Raw genomic sequence first — 16,850 nt, forward strand, 5'->3', positions numbered from 1 at the left:
AAAGTTGGAGGTAAGGTGATGATACAGTCCGCCCGCATTTAGTAAACAGCAAAGGTCTCCTGAACGTCTCTATAGGATTAAGGCATTTTCGTACTGAGGCTTCATTGCATATTGTTCATCCTCTAATGAGATGACGTCATGTCCAAACTTTAGCAGGGGAGCGAAGAGATGCGTTTAGGATGCTTCCATCTAGTGGTCACTTAATGACACTAATGAAAGAAGAAGAGCGAAATATGAAGGTAATGAGACAATAAGACAGAGAAGCAAAGTCATCATTGTCATATATATTATAAAGACATGGGATGGTTGATAACAGGAGGATTTTGACTCTATCAAGCTGCTATCAAAGCAAATATTTACAATAAAATACTCAGATTCACAAAATATGCTTGTGGCACAATACTCAGCGGCTTCAGCACAATAAAGACAATGTAGTTACTCAAAGGCTTTCGTAGTATTTAAACTTCAGTAAATTGCCCCAGTGCGTGTTTTACTGTATCGTTTGTACATTGCAAAATAAATTATTACCGTTTCTTTTAAAAAGGAAGAACAAATGTCGTGCATAAGCAAAGGAAAGTCCTGGCAATGTGCAAAATGAACCCATCCAAGCAAACCGTGGCGGATTTCTGGTCACGTGACACAGAACAGCGTGGTTTGGAGCGCGTTCGTGTGAGCGACGGGGTTGAAAACGAGGACGGTGAGCTGGGAGAGGCAAGACGCTATGTTGGAATGAAATGTAGTAGGAAAAGACATTTTTTAAAATTTCACATTTTCTTGGCAGAAGCAGATGAATAGTAAAAATAAACAACTGTGTTCCTCAGAAGAAATTGCTCTGAAATAGAAAGCGAAGTAGCCTCATCAAACACCCGGAAAGGTGACGGTGAAACATTTTCATGCATAATCAGGTGAAAATGTTGCCCAAAAGTCTGAGCGTGAAGCCTCTCGGTATCGATTTCACTCTGCAAGAGCACAATCGGACTGCATCATCTGCAGATGATGAAACAGGCGAAACAGAGAGAGGTGAAAACTACTGTAGCGAGGGAGACGACGGGGAGCAAAGAACAACGAGGCATCGGCTGAAGGGACCCGTGGCTGGTTCCCTCACGCCAGCGCCTCGGAGGAGATGAAGCCTCGGCCCAAGGGCTCCCGTCCACTGATACAGTAGGAGGCCGCGGCCGCTGGCAGATGACTGCACGAGCGCTTGGGCTGCAGACAGAACGTCCAGTGCTGCGTGAGCGTGTGTGTGGACCAGCTGTCGTCACTGTGCTGGGCAATGACTCACTGTGAATTCAACCAAGAACAATAACGTAACCTTAATCTCACCGACGCCTTCATAACTAACATCCTCTGTCAAAACACTGTTGACAGAGACAAAATGGCTGTGACAGTTTATGAATATTGTAAAACGTCATTACTTAATAACTGTGGATTAAAAGTTTTTGGTTGCACTTGAATCTGAATTAATTCATTGGGAAATGTCTGTTAAAGCTCCGACATGAAGATTTACTGCAGCACAGCTGATCAGCACTTGTCCCAGTGTTTCACCGCATCCCTCCAAGCGAGTAGCGCTCCAGGCAACCGCCTATACTGCCTATGCAGTGTGTGTGTGTGTGTGTGTGTGTGTGTGTGTGTGTGTGTGTGTGTGTGTGTGTGTGTGTGTGTGTGTGTGTGTGTGTGTGTGTGTGTGTGTGTGTGCGTGTGTTTTTGTATGTGTGTGTCTGAATCCAGGTCATCTATCCATCAATAACCACCCGCATTAGTGGAACAAATACACAGGCAGGGTCAGAGCCGACTTTGATCCCTTCAGAGTGGGAGAGGGATGAAAGGGGGAGAAGCAGCTTCACGTTATGGCCCTTCTCCAGCGCAGACGACTCTACTCCCACAGAGTGGTGGAATTGATGGATGCATGGATGGATGACCACACAGAACAGTGGAGTGTGTCCTCTTGACAGAGCGGCGGCGGCTGACTTGGCAGCAGGAGCAGGTGGGAGTTGCCACACTGGCCAAGGCACAGCCAGAGGAAGCTGCATTATGGATGGGTGGAGGAGGAGGAGGGGGGTGTCTGACGAGGCCCCGTGCCCCGCTGACAGGCAAGCTGCTAGTTGGTGGAGCCACTTAGTCACACGGAGTCAGCCAGGGATGACGGGGCATCCTGGCTCCGGCGGCGTAGCGTAGCCCTTTACCTCTGAAAGGCCTCTGGGACGGTTGTAGGCGGCGCCCGTGCAGGACGCTCAACACTGGAGCAGGCGGCGGAGCTGCAGCTCAGTCTGTTCGTCCCTGTTCGCTCGCACGCTCGCTCGCTCCGCCGCTGCCGTTCCTTTCATCTGGTGCCTCCTCTCTTTGGGGACCTTTCACTCCTCGCCCTCCTCCACGTATGTGGACGGAAACCAGCCGACCTGGGAGCACAGGGACAAACGGTCGCTGCATCATCTGTCATTTTCCTTCAGTAGCTTTGGTTTGTGGTTTTCCTGATCCTTGGATCTGACCACGTTTCATTATTGCTAATTAACAACACCCTGAGCTGAAATGATGGTACTAAAGAAAAGATCAGTGAAGCCAGATGGTCCTTCCAGACAGTTGTAGCACTTCTGGTTGTACAGCTCTAAAGAGGCACAAACTACACTCCACTGACTCCACACACTGCGTTTAGCCTCCACTGAAGGAGCATCAACACGCACGCTAGGCTCAATAAAACAGAACACACACACTCCACAAACACACTCTGCAAAGCTGAAATGCAGCCAGTCTGAATGGAGGTCAGATATTTCCCTGCATTCAGGGAAGGGGATGTGAAACTGCAGATTTTTTGTCCGTTTCCATTTTAGGAGGATGTATCACATCAGAGCCTGTTTTCAGTTCAGCCGAAGGCAATTAAAGGTTTAACAGATAAAATTAGATCCCAACTAATTCTCCCGTTCCCCAGGATGTGAAGCAGAGCTCTTACCCTTCCGTTGACCTCGCCCCTCCACCAGCCGTTGGCGCCCGTCTTCGTGTAGATCTTCACCACGTCGCCTTCCTGCAGCGAGAGCTCCCGCGTGTCACGCGAGCTGAAGTCGTACCGTGCGATGGCGACGCCGATCACTTTGGGAGTGAGCACTGGGAAGGAAGCAGATCAGAGAGAGGCCGCTGTTAAAAAGGATAGCGGACGTGCTAATTTGTCGAATTCACACAGACTGAAGAGGGAGATGGATGATGTTAACCTTCGCCCAGAGAAAAACTGCTGGCTCGGGATTCCTCTTCTTTTATGAGAATGTGTCATTTGTAAACATGTGCTTCTGCCCATGCCTGATTCCTGCGCTACCGTAGAGCAGCAGCATTTACATCCACCAGGCTGTAGCTGGGATAGTCCAGCGTCTTCTGACAGCTACTGTACGTGTGTGTGTGCGACTGGACATCCTGTCGAGAGGAAACAGGTGTGGAGCAGCTTAGCCAGTTAGCACTGCTCCATCCCTCCCTGCCAGCCTCCTGCTGAGCGGGGGCTCGGACCGGGCCCAGCTGACAGGTGGAAATGGAACGTCCGACCTCTCTAACCAGGCCGTGGGGAGAGAATATCTAATACAGTGTTGAGCGACTCACAGACACACACACTGAACCCAGCACACTCCCATTTACATGCAAATATTCCACACAGGCACAATATACACATGCATAAAATAAAATATAAACTCTCCACACGGTGAGACGCGTGTGCACATCATTGTGGGAGGTGAGATGGTGCAATGAGAAGCCAAACGCAGGTACGGAGGCAGCGACGGTGCCAGCATGCTAAGCAGCCTCCGACATGCCGGCGAAGAGGGCGAGAAACCAGAGAGAGAGGCGTGATACCTGTACCTGACCAGAAGGGAGCAGAGGAAGGAGGCACAAAGCTGTAGCCGGCAGGAGTTACGAAAGAGAGGCCGCACAGCAAGGGGGCTATGGCCAGGCAGGCAGCGCAAAGAGGTGAGCGGGAGAGATGAGGGGGAGGGCGGGGGGTGGCAGGGGGAGAGAGAAGAAAGTAGAACAAAGCATTTATTACTTCATCTACACAGGAATCATTTACACCGATCCGCCTGAGGTTCAACTGCTCATTTATCTGGATCTGGGTTCTCCTGCGTCCACTAACGGAGGAGGAACCGAGCCCCAGGTACACGACTGCAGTGTGTTGGTCTTTATGGATCAAGTACACGTCGCAGATGTAGAATCTGTGGCATGAGAACAGTCCAGCAGCGACGCTGAATGAGTAAACACAACTGATGTGAGTGGATGCCAGTGAGCGAGTGCGTCCAGAAGATTAAGTGCAGAGCAGATGGAAACGTGCTGTAGGAATTATCCTCCCCTTCAAAAGTCATTATATAAAACAGAATCTAATGGCACAGATGGTGAGCGACGATGCACACAACACAAATAAAGACACTTAATTAGACACAACATGACCACCAGTCACCACAGACGCAAAACATGACATCAGACCAACCAAGAACCAACAAAGAAACACAAAAAGACGCCTAAACACCACAAACCACTAAGAAATGAACCCTCAAAGCTCGCTCCCTTCAGTAACCGTCATGATCTGGAATTATTTGCCTTTTAAAAGCTAGGAACGCAGCCGTCGGCTAACGATGAGGCAGCTGTCGTCGTCGTGGAGACGCCGGCCATTTGTTCTGTGCTTGTTCTACTCAGGTGTTATGGCACCGATTCAATAAACAGTGGTTTTATTTATTTAATTAATAAATGAAGAAACGAACGTGAGTTGCTTTTTAATTCCTGCTTTTGTCCTTCCTTCTATTTTGCCCCTCCGTCCTCTGCTCAGATACCAGCGAATGGAAAATCTAATCCCACGACGGCAGATAAATGCCTGAACTCTGTGGAAGATGTGCCGCTTCCGACAACGGCGAGGCCCGGTTCGCGGGGCTGGGTCGTTGAAATGCTGCGGCGCGTTTTCTTTTCATAACTGAATGCTGATCAGCGCGCTGAGCGGCGTCTGGGTACGGGCGAGCGCTGCGTCTTTACATGCTTCGTTTTGGTTCCACCTGATGTGCGGACGCTGCCGGAATGCGCGACGCGAGGCGGTCGGCTGAGCGAGCCCGCTGGACGCCTGCTTAGGAGCCGCTGGGCATGGGCGGGCGTTTGTTGGTGTGCGTCTGGTTTACTGATGACACACAAGCGCGCTCGCCTCCAGCCGAACTGTTCAAAACCCATAGGACGGAGTGTGGCGTTAATTAGCAGCTCTCCAGCAGCGCTCGGGCAGAATGGAAATCAAAGGGAAGGCGGGAGAAAGGAAGGCGTGCTCCCCGCGAAGAGGAGGGGGACGACGCCGGCGCCGAGCGGCTCCGTTCGGGCTCTGAAGCCGAGCTCGTTTCTTCCAGAACCACCGGCCCTGAACAAGCTGTTCGCGTTCCTGCTGACGGGAAGCGACAGCCGCCGCGCCGCAGACGGGGTTCAAAGGAGTTCTGCTTCTGTTTCCTCCGAGCAGCTGACGGACGGGCTCACACGCTGGGCTCAGCCACTTTAGATCCAGCATTGTTCTAAACATGCAGATCACGCGCGCGTGTGTGTGTGTGTGTGTGTGTGTGTGTGTGTGTGTGTGTGTGTGTGTGTGTGTGTGTGTGTGTGTGTGTGTGTGTGTGTGTGTGTGTGTGTGGATGGGAGGGTTGAATGGTTCACAGGGCTTCGGTTCTGGGGGTGGCAGACAAACATTCACTGCCAGCCAAGACCAAACAACAGCGCATGATTAGGGCCAAGTTTTTTTACGGCTGGAAATTTGACTTCTTGTAGTGACAAGAGGTTGTTCTGAAGCAGCGTCAGTGGTTTCCATGGCTACGCGCATGACAGGGGGATGTATCCCAGAAACACAGCCCATAACGCTTTGACCAGCTCAGATGAGGGAGGCGTCTGAGCGGACGACACGACACTGTGGCACAGGAAGTCACGTGTACGAACGCTGCAGCGCATGTCACTTCATTCGGCCTTGATGAGCGGAGGGTGGGGTCAGCGGGTAATGGGCGGCAAAGTGGAGGCGCCGAGGAGAGCAGCAGCTGCATGCAGAATCCATAGCTGCTGCTGCGTTCCCGGGGTGTGACGGCGGCTGCTTCCTCTTGACCAGATGCCAGGTGCTTATTGTTTGGCAGAAAAATCAGCTGACTCGACGAAACAATCGCACAAAGGCAGTTTCTCCTCCTAAGCTGCCGTTTCTAAAATATCCGCGCACATTTATTATCATAGGAGCCAACTGGGGATTGATTCACGCTTCAACTCTCTTTAAACCTCTTCGCATCAGAACTGTCTTTATTCTCTGGTTCTACTAGTAAAAGTACGTTTTCAACAGGTTCTTGTAAATGGACGGAGACAACTCTATAGTTAGAATGGAACAATGCTTGAGGCATTAGCCACTGTAAAACATAGGTAATACTGTACGGTATATTTAGTTACACAAGTATTTCCACATCACTTCTTTTTTGAGTCATCAGTGGATGATCTGAGCTCTTGTAACCTCCACATCTCCAGACTGTAAACGGTTCTGACTCCGCCAGATTACCTCCGCCCCCTGATACTCAAATTATCGTGATCTTCAGTAAACGTCCAGAGACTGTTATCAAATCTAATAACATGCTTTGTGGATTCTGCGGCTACCGTTTGACAGCCGAGTCAAAGACCATTAACGCCGGAGGAGCCTGAGCTCGCAAACACTGCAGCTGAGGAAACACCGAGCGAGCGGGTGACCAGACAGCTGAGACGTCGCTCGGGGGCAGCGGCGGCTTCGTCTACTCACTGTTGCTGCCGGAGCGGTTGAAGCGCTGCATGGCCGCGTTCTCCGGCTCCCGGTACGGGAACTGCAGCGTGGTGTCCAGGCTCCTGAAGCCTTCCCTCAGCGAGTGCTGCTTGTAGTAGTCAATCAGTTCCTAACACACAGTTTACAATGAATGATCCAGATACAGTATGTCGCCATGAACGTCTGCTAACAATGAATCAGACTAAAGGAATTGAAGCAGTTTTTCCATTAACATGTTATTCACACCAGTGAGAGCCAGAAAACATGGATCCGCCATAAATGAGGCTGTTGATCCTTGGTAACGTGTGCTGGAGCGAAGCCCTCGGGCCGCTCTATAAACACATCTCTGATCAGGGCTATTTTTGTGAACACAGCTAAAATAAAACCCAGGGTTTGACACTTCATTAAGGGAACGCAATGATTTATTTATGAATCGCAGTGGCGGAATTTGAAAAACAGAAAATAAAGACTCACTAATATGCTCCTGAACTTCTTGTTCTCGGCGATGTAGAAGAAGCCCTCCTTGGTGAGGATCTTTATGTGCTTCACGTCGTTGTTGTACCTGTGGGCCATTGAATAAGTTATGAGTGTAATTTCCCTCTCTGATCACCGGCATCGATCGGTGGCCGGGCCCCCGGACCCCCGGGCCCTGGAGGAGGCCACGGCGGGCCGTGTAATGCATGGGGGTCCCGGAGGTCTGCGGCGCGTGAGTGATGGGCGGTCGGGTGAAAATGTGAGGCGCTGCTGCCGCAGCCACAGGCTTGTGTTAGCGTGATGGAGGTCTGAGGCAGCCGCCGTCACATCTGCTCACTTCGTTATGTGACCAGTCAATTATTGGCCTGTTGTGGTGAAGAGTCAAAACGTGTGAATGTCTGTTTAGACCCTAATTGCTGAACGTCAGGTCTGGGTCTTGTTTATTACTATTATTTAATCCTTTAATTGTGGCTTGTGTGTAAACACTCTTTTAATTAAGCCTTTCCCAAACAGACCCGTGGGAACCAAACATGCTCTGCTTTAATTATATTAAAATAATAACAATAATAATATGACCTGATCTTAAAGGAACCGCAGGATGTTTGCCGACCGCCTAAACAGAATTAATTAGACAGAAAACAACAACCACCAAAATTATCTGCACAACAGAAAAGAGAAATGGTGGCGCTCAACGTGCACAAAGCTGCTCCCTCGGCTGTTTGGACGCTCCTCTGTGTTTGACGGCAGCCTCGTATTTGTGTGAGCTGTTCTGAGGTTTGTGGAGTCACCCACACTGACCACGACCTCAACAGAAAGACACTCAGCTACTGTTGTAAGTCATCTTTCCCAGATTTAAACAGTTGCCGTAGAGGTTCTGAGGTCAGTCTTTGTTTTGGTCAGTTTCACACACATGAGCCTCATCACCTTTCAGAGGAACTCCATTTTACTGTAGGTGGAGGGGTATGTTTACTCAGAGTTAGCATAGCGTAGGAACAGCTGCTTACTTGATGCTGATGGCGTACTCTGTGAACTCCCTGCCGCGGTGGCGGACCAGGTAGGTGCTGTTGACCCTGTTGATGAGCTCTGCTTCTGCTTGCAGCCTCTCCATGGGCCCCGCAAACCTGCCGCAACAAGCAAACATGCTAAAGCCGACTTGGATGGCGCGATGCGTTAGGTTCATATCACGGAAGAGAAAGCAGAGGGGGGAAAGCACGTACCACGGCTGGGAGGAGTAATCAACAGGTTTCGGGACCTGGAGAGAAACAAAACAGAGTGAACACCAGCTGTTCCACACGTCCTGTGGAAGCAAACTCCTCCTCTGCTCAGTGTCCTAACGCTGCCCTTATCTTTACGGGCGCGTGCACATTGGCGATAATAGTTCTATCTGTTATCAGGTGGAGCACGGACGCCCGGCGTCAGGGAGAAGACGGAGCCGCCGGTCCATGCGCCTCAGGTCGCACAACGTCAACCGCTGCCTGTTGCTCTCAGACATGCAGACATGCTGTGGGCTAGAGGGAGATGGGACTTACGCAGGGACAGGGCTTGACGGCGCTGCTGGGGAAGAAGCCCACCTCCTTCTTTGACAGGATTCTGCCCTGAAAGCGCAGACAGAAGTGTGTTAGGCACATCTGGTTGAGTCTGTGTCCGTGATTCATTAGCAATTAGCCCGTAACACAAAGGGGCGGCAAACTTTACAGCCCTGGAAACTGTTGTTGAAATAACGGCTGGCAGGAAGCAAGGAGGAGGAAGCGTTCCTAATTCCTCCCATGGTGACGGTGCTTTAAACCCAGCGTTGTGATTTAACGTTGGGGAAGCTCGGTGCATGCAAACGGGCCTTTGTGGAAAACACACCGTTGTGTCCTTTGTACGGATTCACAGCGTGGGTTAACGATGCTGCTTTCTTCCCGTGAACTGACAGAGCATATTGAGATATTGAAGGGTCACTCACCAACTGACTATCGAATTTAAATACGATTTTTTAAGTTTATGATATTTTGATCTGCTTTATCTGTTTTGAAATAATCCTTGTATCAGGATTCTGGTCCGGAAGGCATCTTAGGCCTCAGATCACATGCTGCTATCAGTTGCATCACATTCACAGTCAGATTCCAGTCAGTTGTGTTATCAAATAGCAGTAATTGGTTTCCTTAAACAAACAAATGTCTCCAGTGTGTGGGAGTTTTGCTTCTTTGTAAAAAGTCTTCTGTGTATTGTTGTTTGTCTGCGCCACATGTTACTTAGAATTCTATTTTTATGCGGCTTGTTAGCAGGAACCGTTCACATATCCTGGGATCTCTGTCATCGCAAGCGCTCGAGGGGCCTCCTCCGACCGGAGGCCCTGACGCGACACGGCGCAGTGAGCGCGGTTCTGACCTGCCACCAGGGGCTGTGCAGGTCGGCGCAGATGAGCTCGATGATGTCGCCCGTCTGGATGCTGAGCGGCGGGCCAGACGTTGGACTGGGCACGCCGAAGTAGTTCCTGGTGGCCAGCATTTTGGGCAGACCTGCAAACAGGGAGAAGAGAGTCAATGTAGAAGCAGCAAACCAACCTCGTGCAGTAACAGCTGCAACAGTAAAACAGAACAGAATACTTGGACGGTGACGTTTTTAAAATGTTCCACTCATGACACCAAGCAGCAGCCGTGACAAGCGGGTCTTTATCTATTCCATCTTTCACATTTGAGATGTTCTGCGGATTCTGGGTTGAAAATAAATTGGATTTACTTGAACTGATTCCACCAAGCATGAACAAAGTGCAAACGATATGTGAAAGAGCTCCGTGACCCTGAAGGAACGTGAATACGTGTGTGTTTACTGTAGGTGTGAGCATATGTACATGTTGCACATTAAACTTTTGACCCTATTAATTAGACACAGTAAACAAACACGCCTCCTGCTACGTGTGTGCTCTGCTGGAAAACACCAGCGTCACATGAGGCATGATTCAAGATAAGCGGGACACTTCCAATATGTGATGTGGCAAAGAACAAGGTGCGTTTACTAAAGCCAGTACAATTTGTGGTATGTTGTAAATGCAAGGTATGTGCTGCATCTACAGACTCTGAGTATTTCTATTGTATTTGCAAATGTACATTGTGAAAATCTAATAATAATGCAACTAATACATTTCAATGTGTTATTAAATGATACTATTTTGCTTTTCATGCCCTGATCTTTTAATTAATGTAGTAGTGAGGTTTCACTGGGAACAATTTCAGCATGTTAGCTGGAAAGAACCCAGTCAGCACTATTTGATTTTTCAACATCCCATTATTCACCAAGAAATCAGTGAAATTGAATTATAATGGAATCAAGTCCTGCCTCTTGCGCAGACACGTCCGTGCCAAACAAATCCCAAGTTCATCCCTCATGTGCTCGACGCAATGAAACCATTTGTGCACATCCTCCCCCGCCTCGCGAGGCGTAAAATAAGAGGGGAGGAAATTCGACGGGCGAAGCTGAAGGCGAAGGATAAAGAAGTCAACAGCAGCGCACGGCGAGCTAATACGTCTCTGTGCGCCCGGCTGTTCCTGCCGCGGCACCCAGGCTGGCAGCCTGACATGCGCTGGCTTGCCTGAGCAGGACTTCCAAAGACAGGGCCGTGGAGAATTGAGCCTCGGGGGCACGAATTGCATTCCGATCCACACAAGGACGAGCCACGTGTTGGTGCAGAACAGACACAGAGAGCGGCGTCGAAATACTGCGAAACGCCGAGGGCTGGGGCAATCAAACGCCTATTGATTTTAATGCATCTTCAGTCAGAAGTGATTTTCTGCAGCATAATGATGGAGGGGTGGAAAAATGAGTGTTGAAACCAGGCTTATGAGGGATTAGAGGCCTGCATGTGAAGCCACACATGCTCCGCGCGGGGAGGGAGGCACGTAAACAACAGCCACGTCTACCGGGAGCTTGACTTAACATCCACAGGCCGCTCTCATCTGAGCCGAGCCGCCTCCTGCCGACAGGAAGCCAACGCTGCGTACTCTCACAAACATCCTCATCCTGGAGGACGGAGCTGCGGGTCCTGTTGTGGAATGTGTCGGATCGGAGCAGATGAGTTGATCAGGAGGAAAGGAACGCGACTCGTTCCCACTTTTCCAAATGTCACAAAGTCCGTTCCTCGTTTTGAACTCGTTAGCAATTAAACCTTTTTCTTTCTTAATCTTGCAAAGTCAGAATCACATTCGACTCAGTGTCCGTGTCACAGACATGAGCCGAACATTTGGCCTCTTCTTTGCATTGTGTTATTTCTTTTACATAGATATCGCCAGCATTGCTTTGCCAAAGTCTACATGAAATAGTCTCTACACACATAAATGTTGTAGGGCAAGAAAACAGGCACAGGGTGTGAAGAGGCTATACTGTGTGTGAGGAGGTGAGATGTCTGATGTTCTGATCTTACCTGGATCACGATCTTTGCTCTGAAAGAAACACACACACACAGTTAACGCAGTCAGTCCCTGAATAATAATAGTAATACTACATAATAGTAGCAAGAATGCACAACGTCTGCCACCTTCTACCAGCTGGTAGTCTGGTGTTACTGATGATCGTGCATGTTTGAATCACATTCTAACCGTGGCCTGTCTCTGCCATACGCAGCCAATAAAAGCCAAGTCGCGTGCACCGATGCTGCAGGCAGCACCTCTGCTGTACTTATGCAGACGACAAGCGCCTGCATTCTTCAACAGCGCAGCATAATCAAAAGACGACGAGACAATGCGTTTAAGCCAATGGAGCAATTCCACCGCAAACAATACAACTGTATGCAGCAGTACTAATAACACGATGCACGATTCATTTACAGCCAGTGGGTTTGAGTCTTACACAGTTTGGGGAGTAGCAATAAAACACACAACAGTTTTAGAGTCGGCAGAGACAAGCAAGGGTGAATCTGCAAAAGCCTTCTCATCTCTGGCGTTAGGTGGAAAACAGACAACTGGAAGCTTTTGGGCAAAGAGCTGCAGGAGAGAGCGGTTTACAAAGCAGCTCAGGAGCAGACGCACACCTACACACACACACACCAACATAAATATATATATATATAAATATATATATACAAATGCAGAGCAACAGCAGCAGCTCACCTGAGTTCTGACGGAGCCAGGATCTGAAAGAAGTTTGAGAACAGGCATAGTGAATGACGGGTTAGCGGGTGCACGCAAACACTTGCACACACTTGCTGGTACAAGGCAACAGTGTCTCATTAGTGGAGGAGGCGGACGCTCGCGTCTGACCGTGGTTCGCTTTGTTTTACTGCGCTGCCACTACCTGACAGCAAGGAGAGGGGAGGTAACGAGGCGGGGGTGAGGAGGGGGGGCGGCAAACCTGAGTTTTTTGCTCTACCGGTTTCTTTCATTGGCTCCCTGAGGAATGGTGTACACCCCCTAGACACACACACACACACACACACACACACACACACACACACACACACACACACACACACACACACACACACACACACACACTCACCGATGTACCTGTGCAAACAGCGTAGCTGGGTAAACACACACACACATACCTGACAAACAGCACACGCACACAGACACACACACCTCTTTCAGCAGATCTGTTGTTTCATAAGCGAACTTTGACCTGTTACACAAACACTTTCCAGGGGAGCCGATAGCTCAGACAAATGTCAGTAAACAATGTCTTATCTGTCAAACACACACAGTGTACAGAGGAGGTTTCTGTGATTGTACAGACCGGCTGCATTGATTGTGTTACTTTGTCGATCTGAATGTTCGTAATGTGCAGAAAAAAGTTCTCGCAACCAACAAGGAAGCAGTTAAAACGCCTTCAGTAACTTTACATTTACAGGATCGAGTGCAGTTCCACAAGGAACCAGTCCACACCCATGAACATGTTGAGGCTGAATATGATGAGGAGTAACGAGGGGGGGGTCTCAAACTGTGTGGTCTCTCCCCTCTCAGGCGCCCGCGGTGCCCAGGTGGACCCGGCAGCGCCGTTATTGCCTCTGTGCCCTGACGGCGCCGTGACAGATGCCGTGTCCGACTGGAGCTGGCAGCTCGCCAGCGGGAATTCAAGCCCTCATGCACACACACACGCACACACACACACACACACACACACACACACACACACACTGGCTGCGTCACACCGCGCTACGGGTACGCCGTGTTCAGGTCGCAGTCGTAAAACTTTTGCACAAACGCTGCAGAGTTTTAGTGCTGCAAAAACACAAGCGTGCACTCATAAGACCTCAGAGGAGTTACACAAACAAGAAGTTTTCCTCCGCCCAAACACACACACACACACATACACACACACACACACACACACACACACACACACACACACACACACATACACACACACATACACCGTACACACACACACACACACACACACACACATGCTGAGGACATGCTAAGCTGGTGTGTGAAGGGCCCCTTTTCATTCCAGCAGTATTTTTTGTCAGAGCTGTCAGTGCTCCTGCACAGGGAGCTGAGTGACAGATACACAACAGGGGCATATGAAAGCAGTCAGGAGTTTCTTCAGACTCCTCAGTAAAACTACTATTAAGCACTGGGGAGCTGCTCAGTGACATCGCCTTTAAGGTGCTCTGAAGTGTCAGAAACACCCAGCGAAGCAGGGGAACTTTCCAGCGAATGACTGTAATACTGATAGAATACTTGATGACCTTGGGTTGGAGACACGGGCACATTTAAAAGTTTACGGATTTAAGACAGACCCTCCGACACCCGGCGTCTCGCTCCAAGTCGCTGCGCGGCTAAACCACACTGCAGCTCATCTCATTGCCATAATTACTGTAGTCGTAAAACCCCCATCAATCAGATTTTATGCACAATTATGTGTCGTCTGTCATCGCGCTCACGCCGCCGTAAAAAAAGTGCAGTTGTGCCGACACAATTAGACTGAAGCCCCCAACGCGGACGTGAGTGGTGTTTGCGCCTTACCTGTTTTCCCACAGCAGCCGAAGCGGCCCAGGCATTCTTTATGTGCACCCAGGCCACACTTGGAGCACAGGTAGCCCTGGTAAAAGATGCCCCTGCAGACGGGGACACAACAGTAACATTCATCACGTGGGCAGAACACAGGTTTTATAGACACGCGGGCGGCAGAGCGTAAAGGTTTGGTGCAGCGGCGGTTGGCGGTTTACTGGTGTACAATGCACCCTAATGATCAGAGGATTCCCAATCTGACGCAGGCTTTAAGTTGGTCCAGTGCAGAAGAGACTTCTGCCCGGTTCTGCTTCACACCAGGTGGAAGTCAGCAAACCTAGACTCCTCAGATCATCGTCATAAACAAGAACTTCCCTATTTATTTCACTACATGGCCGGACTTCTGCTCCTGTGAGGCTGAATTACTGTTACAAAACTGACCCCAAGAAAAAAACGGCCTTGATCACGGCTTCAAACACCTCGACAGTGTCCCTGCTTAACCTCAGAAAACACTGGTGAACTCTCTCCATCCACCGCCTTGAAAGGAGAGCTCAAGTGTGACCGACGGCTTTCTCCAGCGCCACTCAGTCTTCCCCTCTGCGAGGACGACCGGGAGGCCCGGTCCTCCGTGCACCGATCCCATTCAGCACATTCAAAAGAAAGTTTGTGCGACCGAGGCGCACGTGTGGCGAAGTGACGAATAGATTGTTAGGGTAGACTGGAGAGGAGCCCGAGGAGTGGAGGTCCTTCAAAAGCCTCCTGACAGTTGTTTGAAGGGAACGGGTCCACGCTTCGCTCCCAGTCTTTATGTTTGACAGCCTTGAAGAGGTTTTTGTGCTTCTTCTAACGCGCCGGCCTGTGTGAATAATAATTGGCCTCTTACCTCAGCAGCATGTGGCAGGAGTTGCAGGAGGTGATTCTCTCAAAGGTGTGCATGCGGAACTCGTGGAAGTTGTGGTTGGCGTTCTCGGGGCGGATGTTGGATCTGAACAGGACACACAACAAACGGATGAGTGAGAAATCCCACGGGGTCGCTCACAGGGTTTACGTTGGGAAAAATGTATATTTACAGTTTATTTATTATTTACAATATACTGTATATATACAAGGTTTGGAAGGATCTGAGGATTTCACAGCATCCCTGCACCCTAAGCCACAGCAACTTAAACACAGTTAACTACTGTATGTCACACTGTGAATTTGTGCAATTGCTGTTATCATGGATTTCAAAAAAATGTTATGAAGTGTGGATCACTTTGTGCTTTGTTTGACTTGCTAAACAGTTTTTTATGGAAAACAAAACAAACAAAACATCAATTTCAGTCAAAAAAAAGGAATAAACTGTTCACTTCTAACGGCTGCCAGCGAACGCTTCCTCGGCTCCGGGAGCATTTGCAACCAGACAGGCAAGGTCTACTTGAAGTGAGGCGTTCATGGACCCCTGGGATACGACCGCACGCGCGTTTGTGTGCAGAAGAAATAGAGAGTTTGACCAAACTGGCCCGCAGCGAGAAACATCTGTTTACTTCAAACTTAAAGTGCTTCGTTAGTTCCAGTAAAACAACAGGCAGATATGATGCTATCACTGCATGGGAAGTAGCGAAAGGAAAGATGTGTCGGATTAAAACTTCAAGTTTCCCAGTTTGACTCAGGGACAGAGAGAGAGAGTCCAGGCAGTCAGGGTCTGGACTCCCCCCATGGCTCAGCCCCCATGGCCGCCGACAGACACGCAGCTCCTGCACCCGTGGGTGGTTTGGAAATAAAGGCGACACGAGACAACAACTGTTCGCAGATCAGCTAATAGGCAGCACTGTGGGAGCATGTGATTATCTGGCAACGCCTCCGTGTTCTCGCAGTTTGTTAATTCCGTCCCAGAAGTTAATCAGCCAAAGCCCCTGTTTCCTCAGCCTCACACCGCACCACACTTCAGCGTCCTAATCCTGTTCTCCGCCTCCTGTTCAATTTCGGTTGCTTTGCAGCCTTTGTGCTTTTGTTCGGAGCTCTTAATCCCTGTACTTTCACTAGGTCTACGCTGGCATGGCGGCCCCACTGCTCTTAGCTAATTGCTGCCGCTATCACTGGAGGTGAGGCGGTGGCCCTCACCTCTAATGAGAGAGGAGAAAGGTCAGGGTTTGGGGAGAGCAACGGGCTGAGTGTCCGTAGGGAGGTTCATACAACAGCAACATTTAAAAGTCACTTCAATTGAACATGTGACTGTAAGAAGACATGACTGTACGGGAAAAACAGAACAACAATGCGCTTGTCTGCTTCACAACAATGCGAATGCTTCTTATACAGCATGCAGCTTAAATATGCTGGGATGCATCAGTCACCTGTCTGTCAGATGTAAAAAATGTTCAGTCAGAATACCTTAATCATTTTATCCACCGTGGTTAAATGGGTCACATGGAAATGATGATGTTAATAAATTTAATGTATAAGTGTAATGTCAGTCATATAATGAAGTAAATGAAGTAAAAATGCATCAAAAACACAGGAGAAATATTTTATGAATGAATAAAGACGCACTGTTGTTTATATCGAATGCTCATGCTTAGCAAAAAAAATATCTCCTCATACAAATACACTTTACAATATGCAGTTCTAAGTGTATTTGCAGAGTTTTACTGTACCTGTACATCTCAACGTAAACCTCAATAAAAGAATGACACAATAATAATAATATGGACAATGAG

The 16,850-nt window shown here is 49.2% G+C and overlaps 1 protein-coding gene across 7 annotated transcripts in view; it reads right to left on the reverse strand.

Moving 5' to 3' along the window:
* Window positions 1-16,850, reverse strand: part of LOC114853251 (guanine nucleotide exchange factor VAV3) — a 50,890-nt gene that overhangs the window by 976 nt on the left and 33,064 nt on the right. For 2 of the 7 annotated variants that reach the window (XM_055508055.1, XM_029146405.3), the window contains 13 exons: window positions 15,038-15,139; window positions 14,170-14,261; window positions 12,310-12,332; window positions 11,625-11,643; window positions 9,596-9,726; window positions 8,752-8,817; window positions 8,440-8,474; window positions 8,227-8,343; window positions 7,223-7,310; window positions 6,749-6,878; window positions 3,832-3,912; window positions 2,945-3,096; window positions 1-2,396 (listed from right to left, as the gene is read on the reverse strand). The exon at window positions 1-2,396 is cut by the window's left edge and continues 976 nt beyond it. In XM_055508055.1, the coding sequence (XP_055364030.1) occupies window positions 2,352-2,396; window positions 2,945-3,096; window positions 3,832-3,912; window positions 6,749-6,878; window positions 7,223-7,310; window positions 8,227-8,343; window positions 8,440-8,474; window positions 8,752-8,817; window positions 9,596-9,726; window positions 11,625-11,643; window positions 12,310-12,332; window positions 14,170-14,261; window positions 15,038-15,139 (1,081 nt within the window). In that variant the 3' untranslated portion in view covers window positions 1-2,351. Of the gene's footprint in view, window positions 2,397-2,944; window positions 3,097-3,831; window positions 3,913-6,748; window positions 6,879-7,222; window positions 7,311-8,226; window positions 8,475-8,751; window positions 8,818-9,595; window positions 9,727-11,624; window positions 11,644-12,309; window positions 12,333-14,169; window positions 14,262-15,037; window positions 15,140-16,850 lie in introns of all 7 variants that reach the window. The other 5 variants (XM_055508053.1, XM_029146402.3, XM_055508056.1 and 2 more) reach the window with 3 other exon arrangements.

Source organism: Betta splendens, chromosome 4 (assembly GCF_900634795.4).
Source record: "Betta splendens chromosome 4, fBetSpl5.4, whole genome shotgun sequence".
In the NCBI taxonomy this organism is placed as follows: Eukaryota; Metazoa; Chordata; class Actinopteri; order Anabantiformes; family Osphronemidae; genus Betta; species Betta splendens.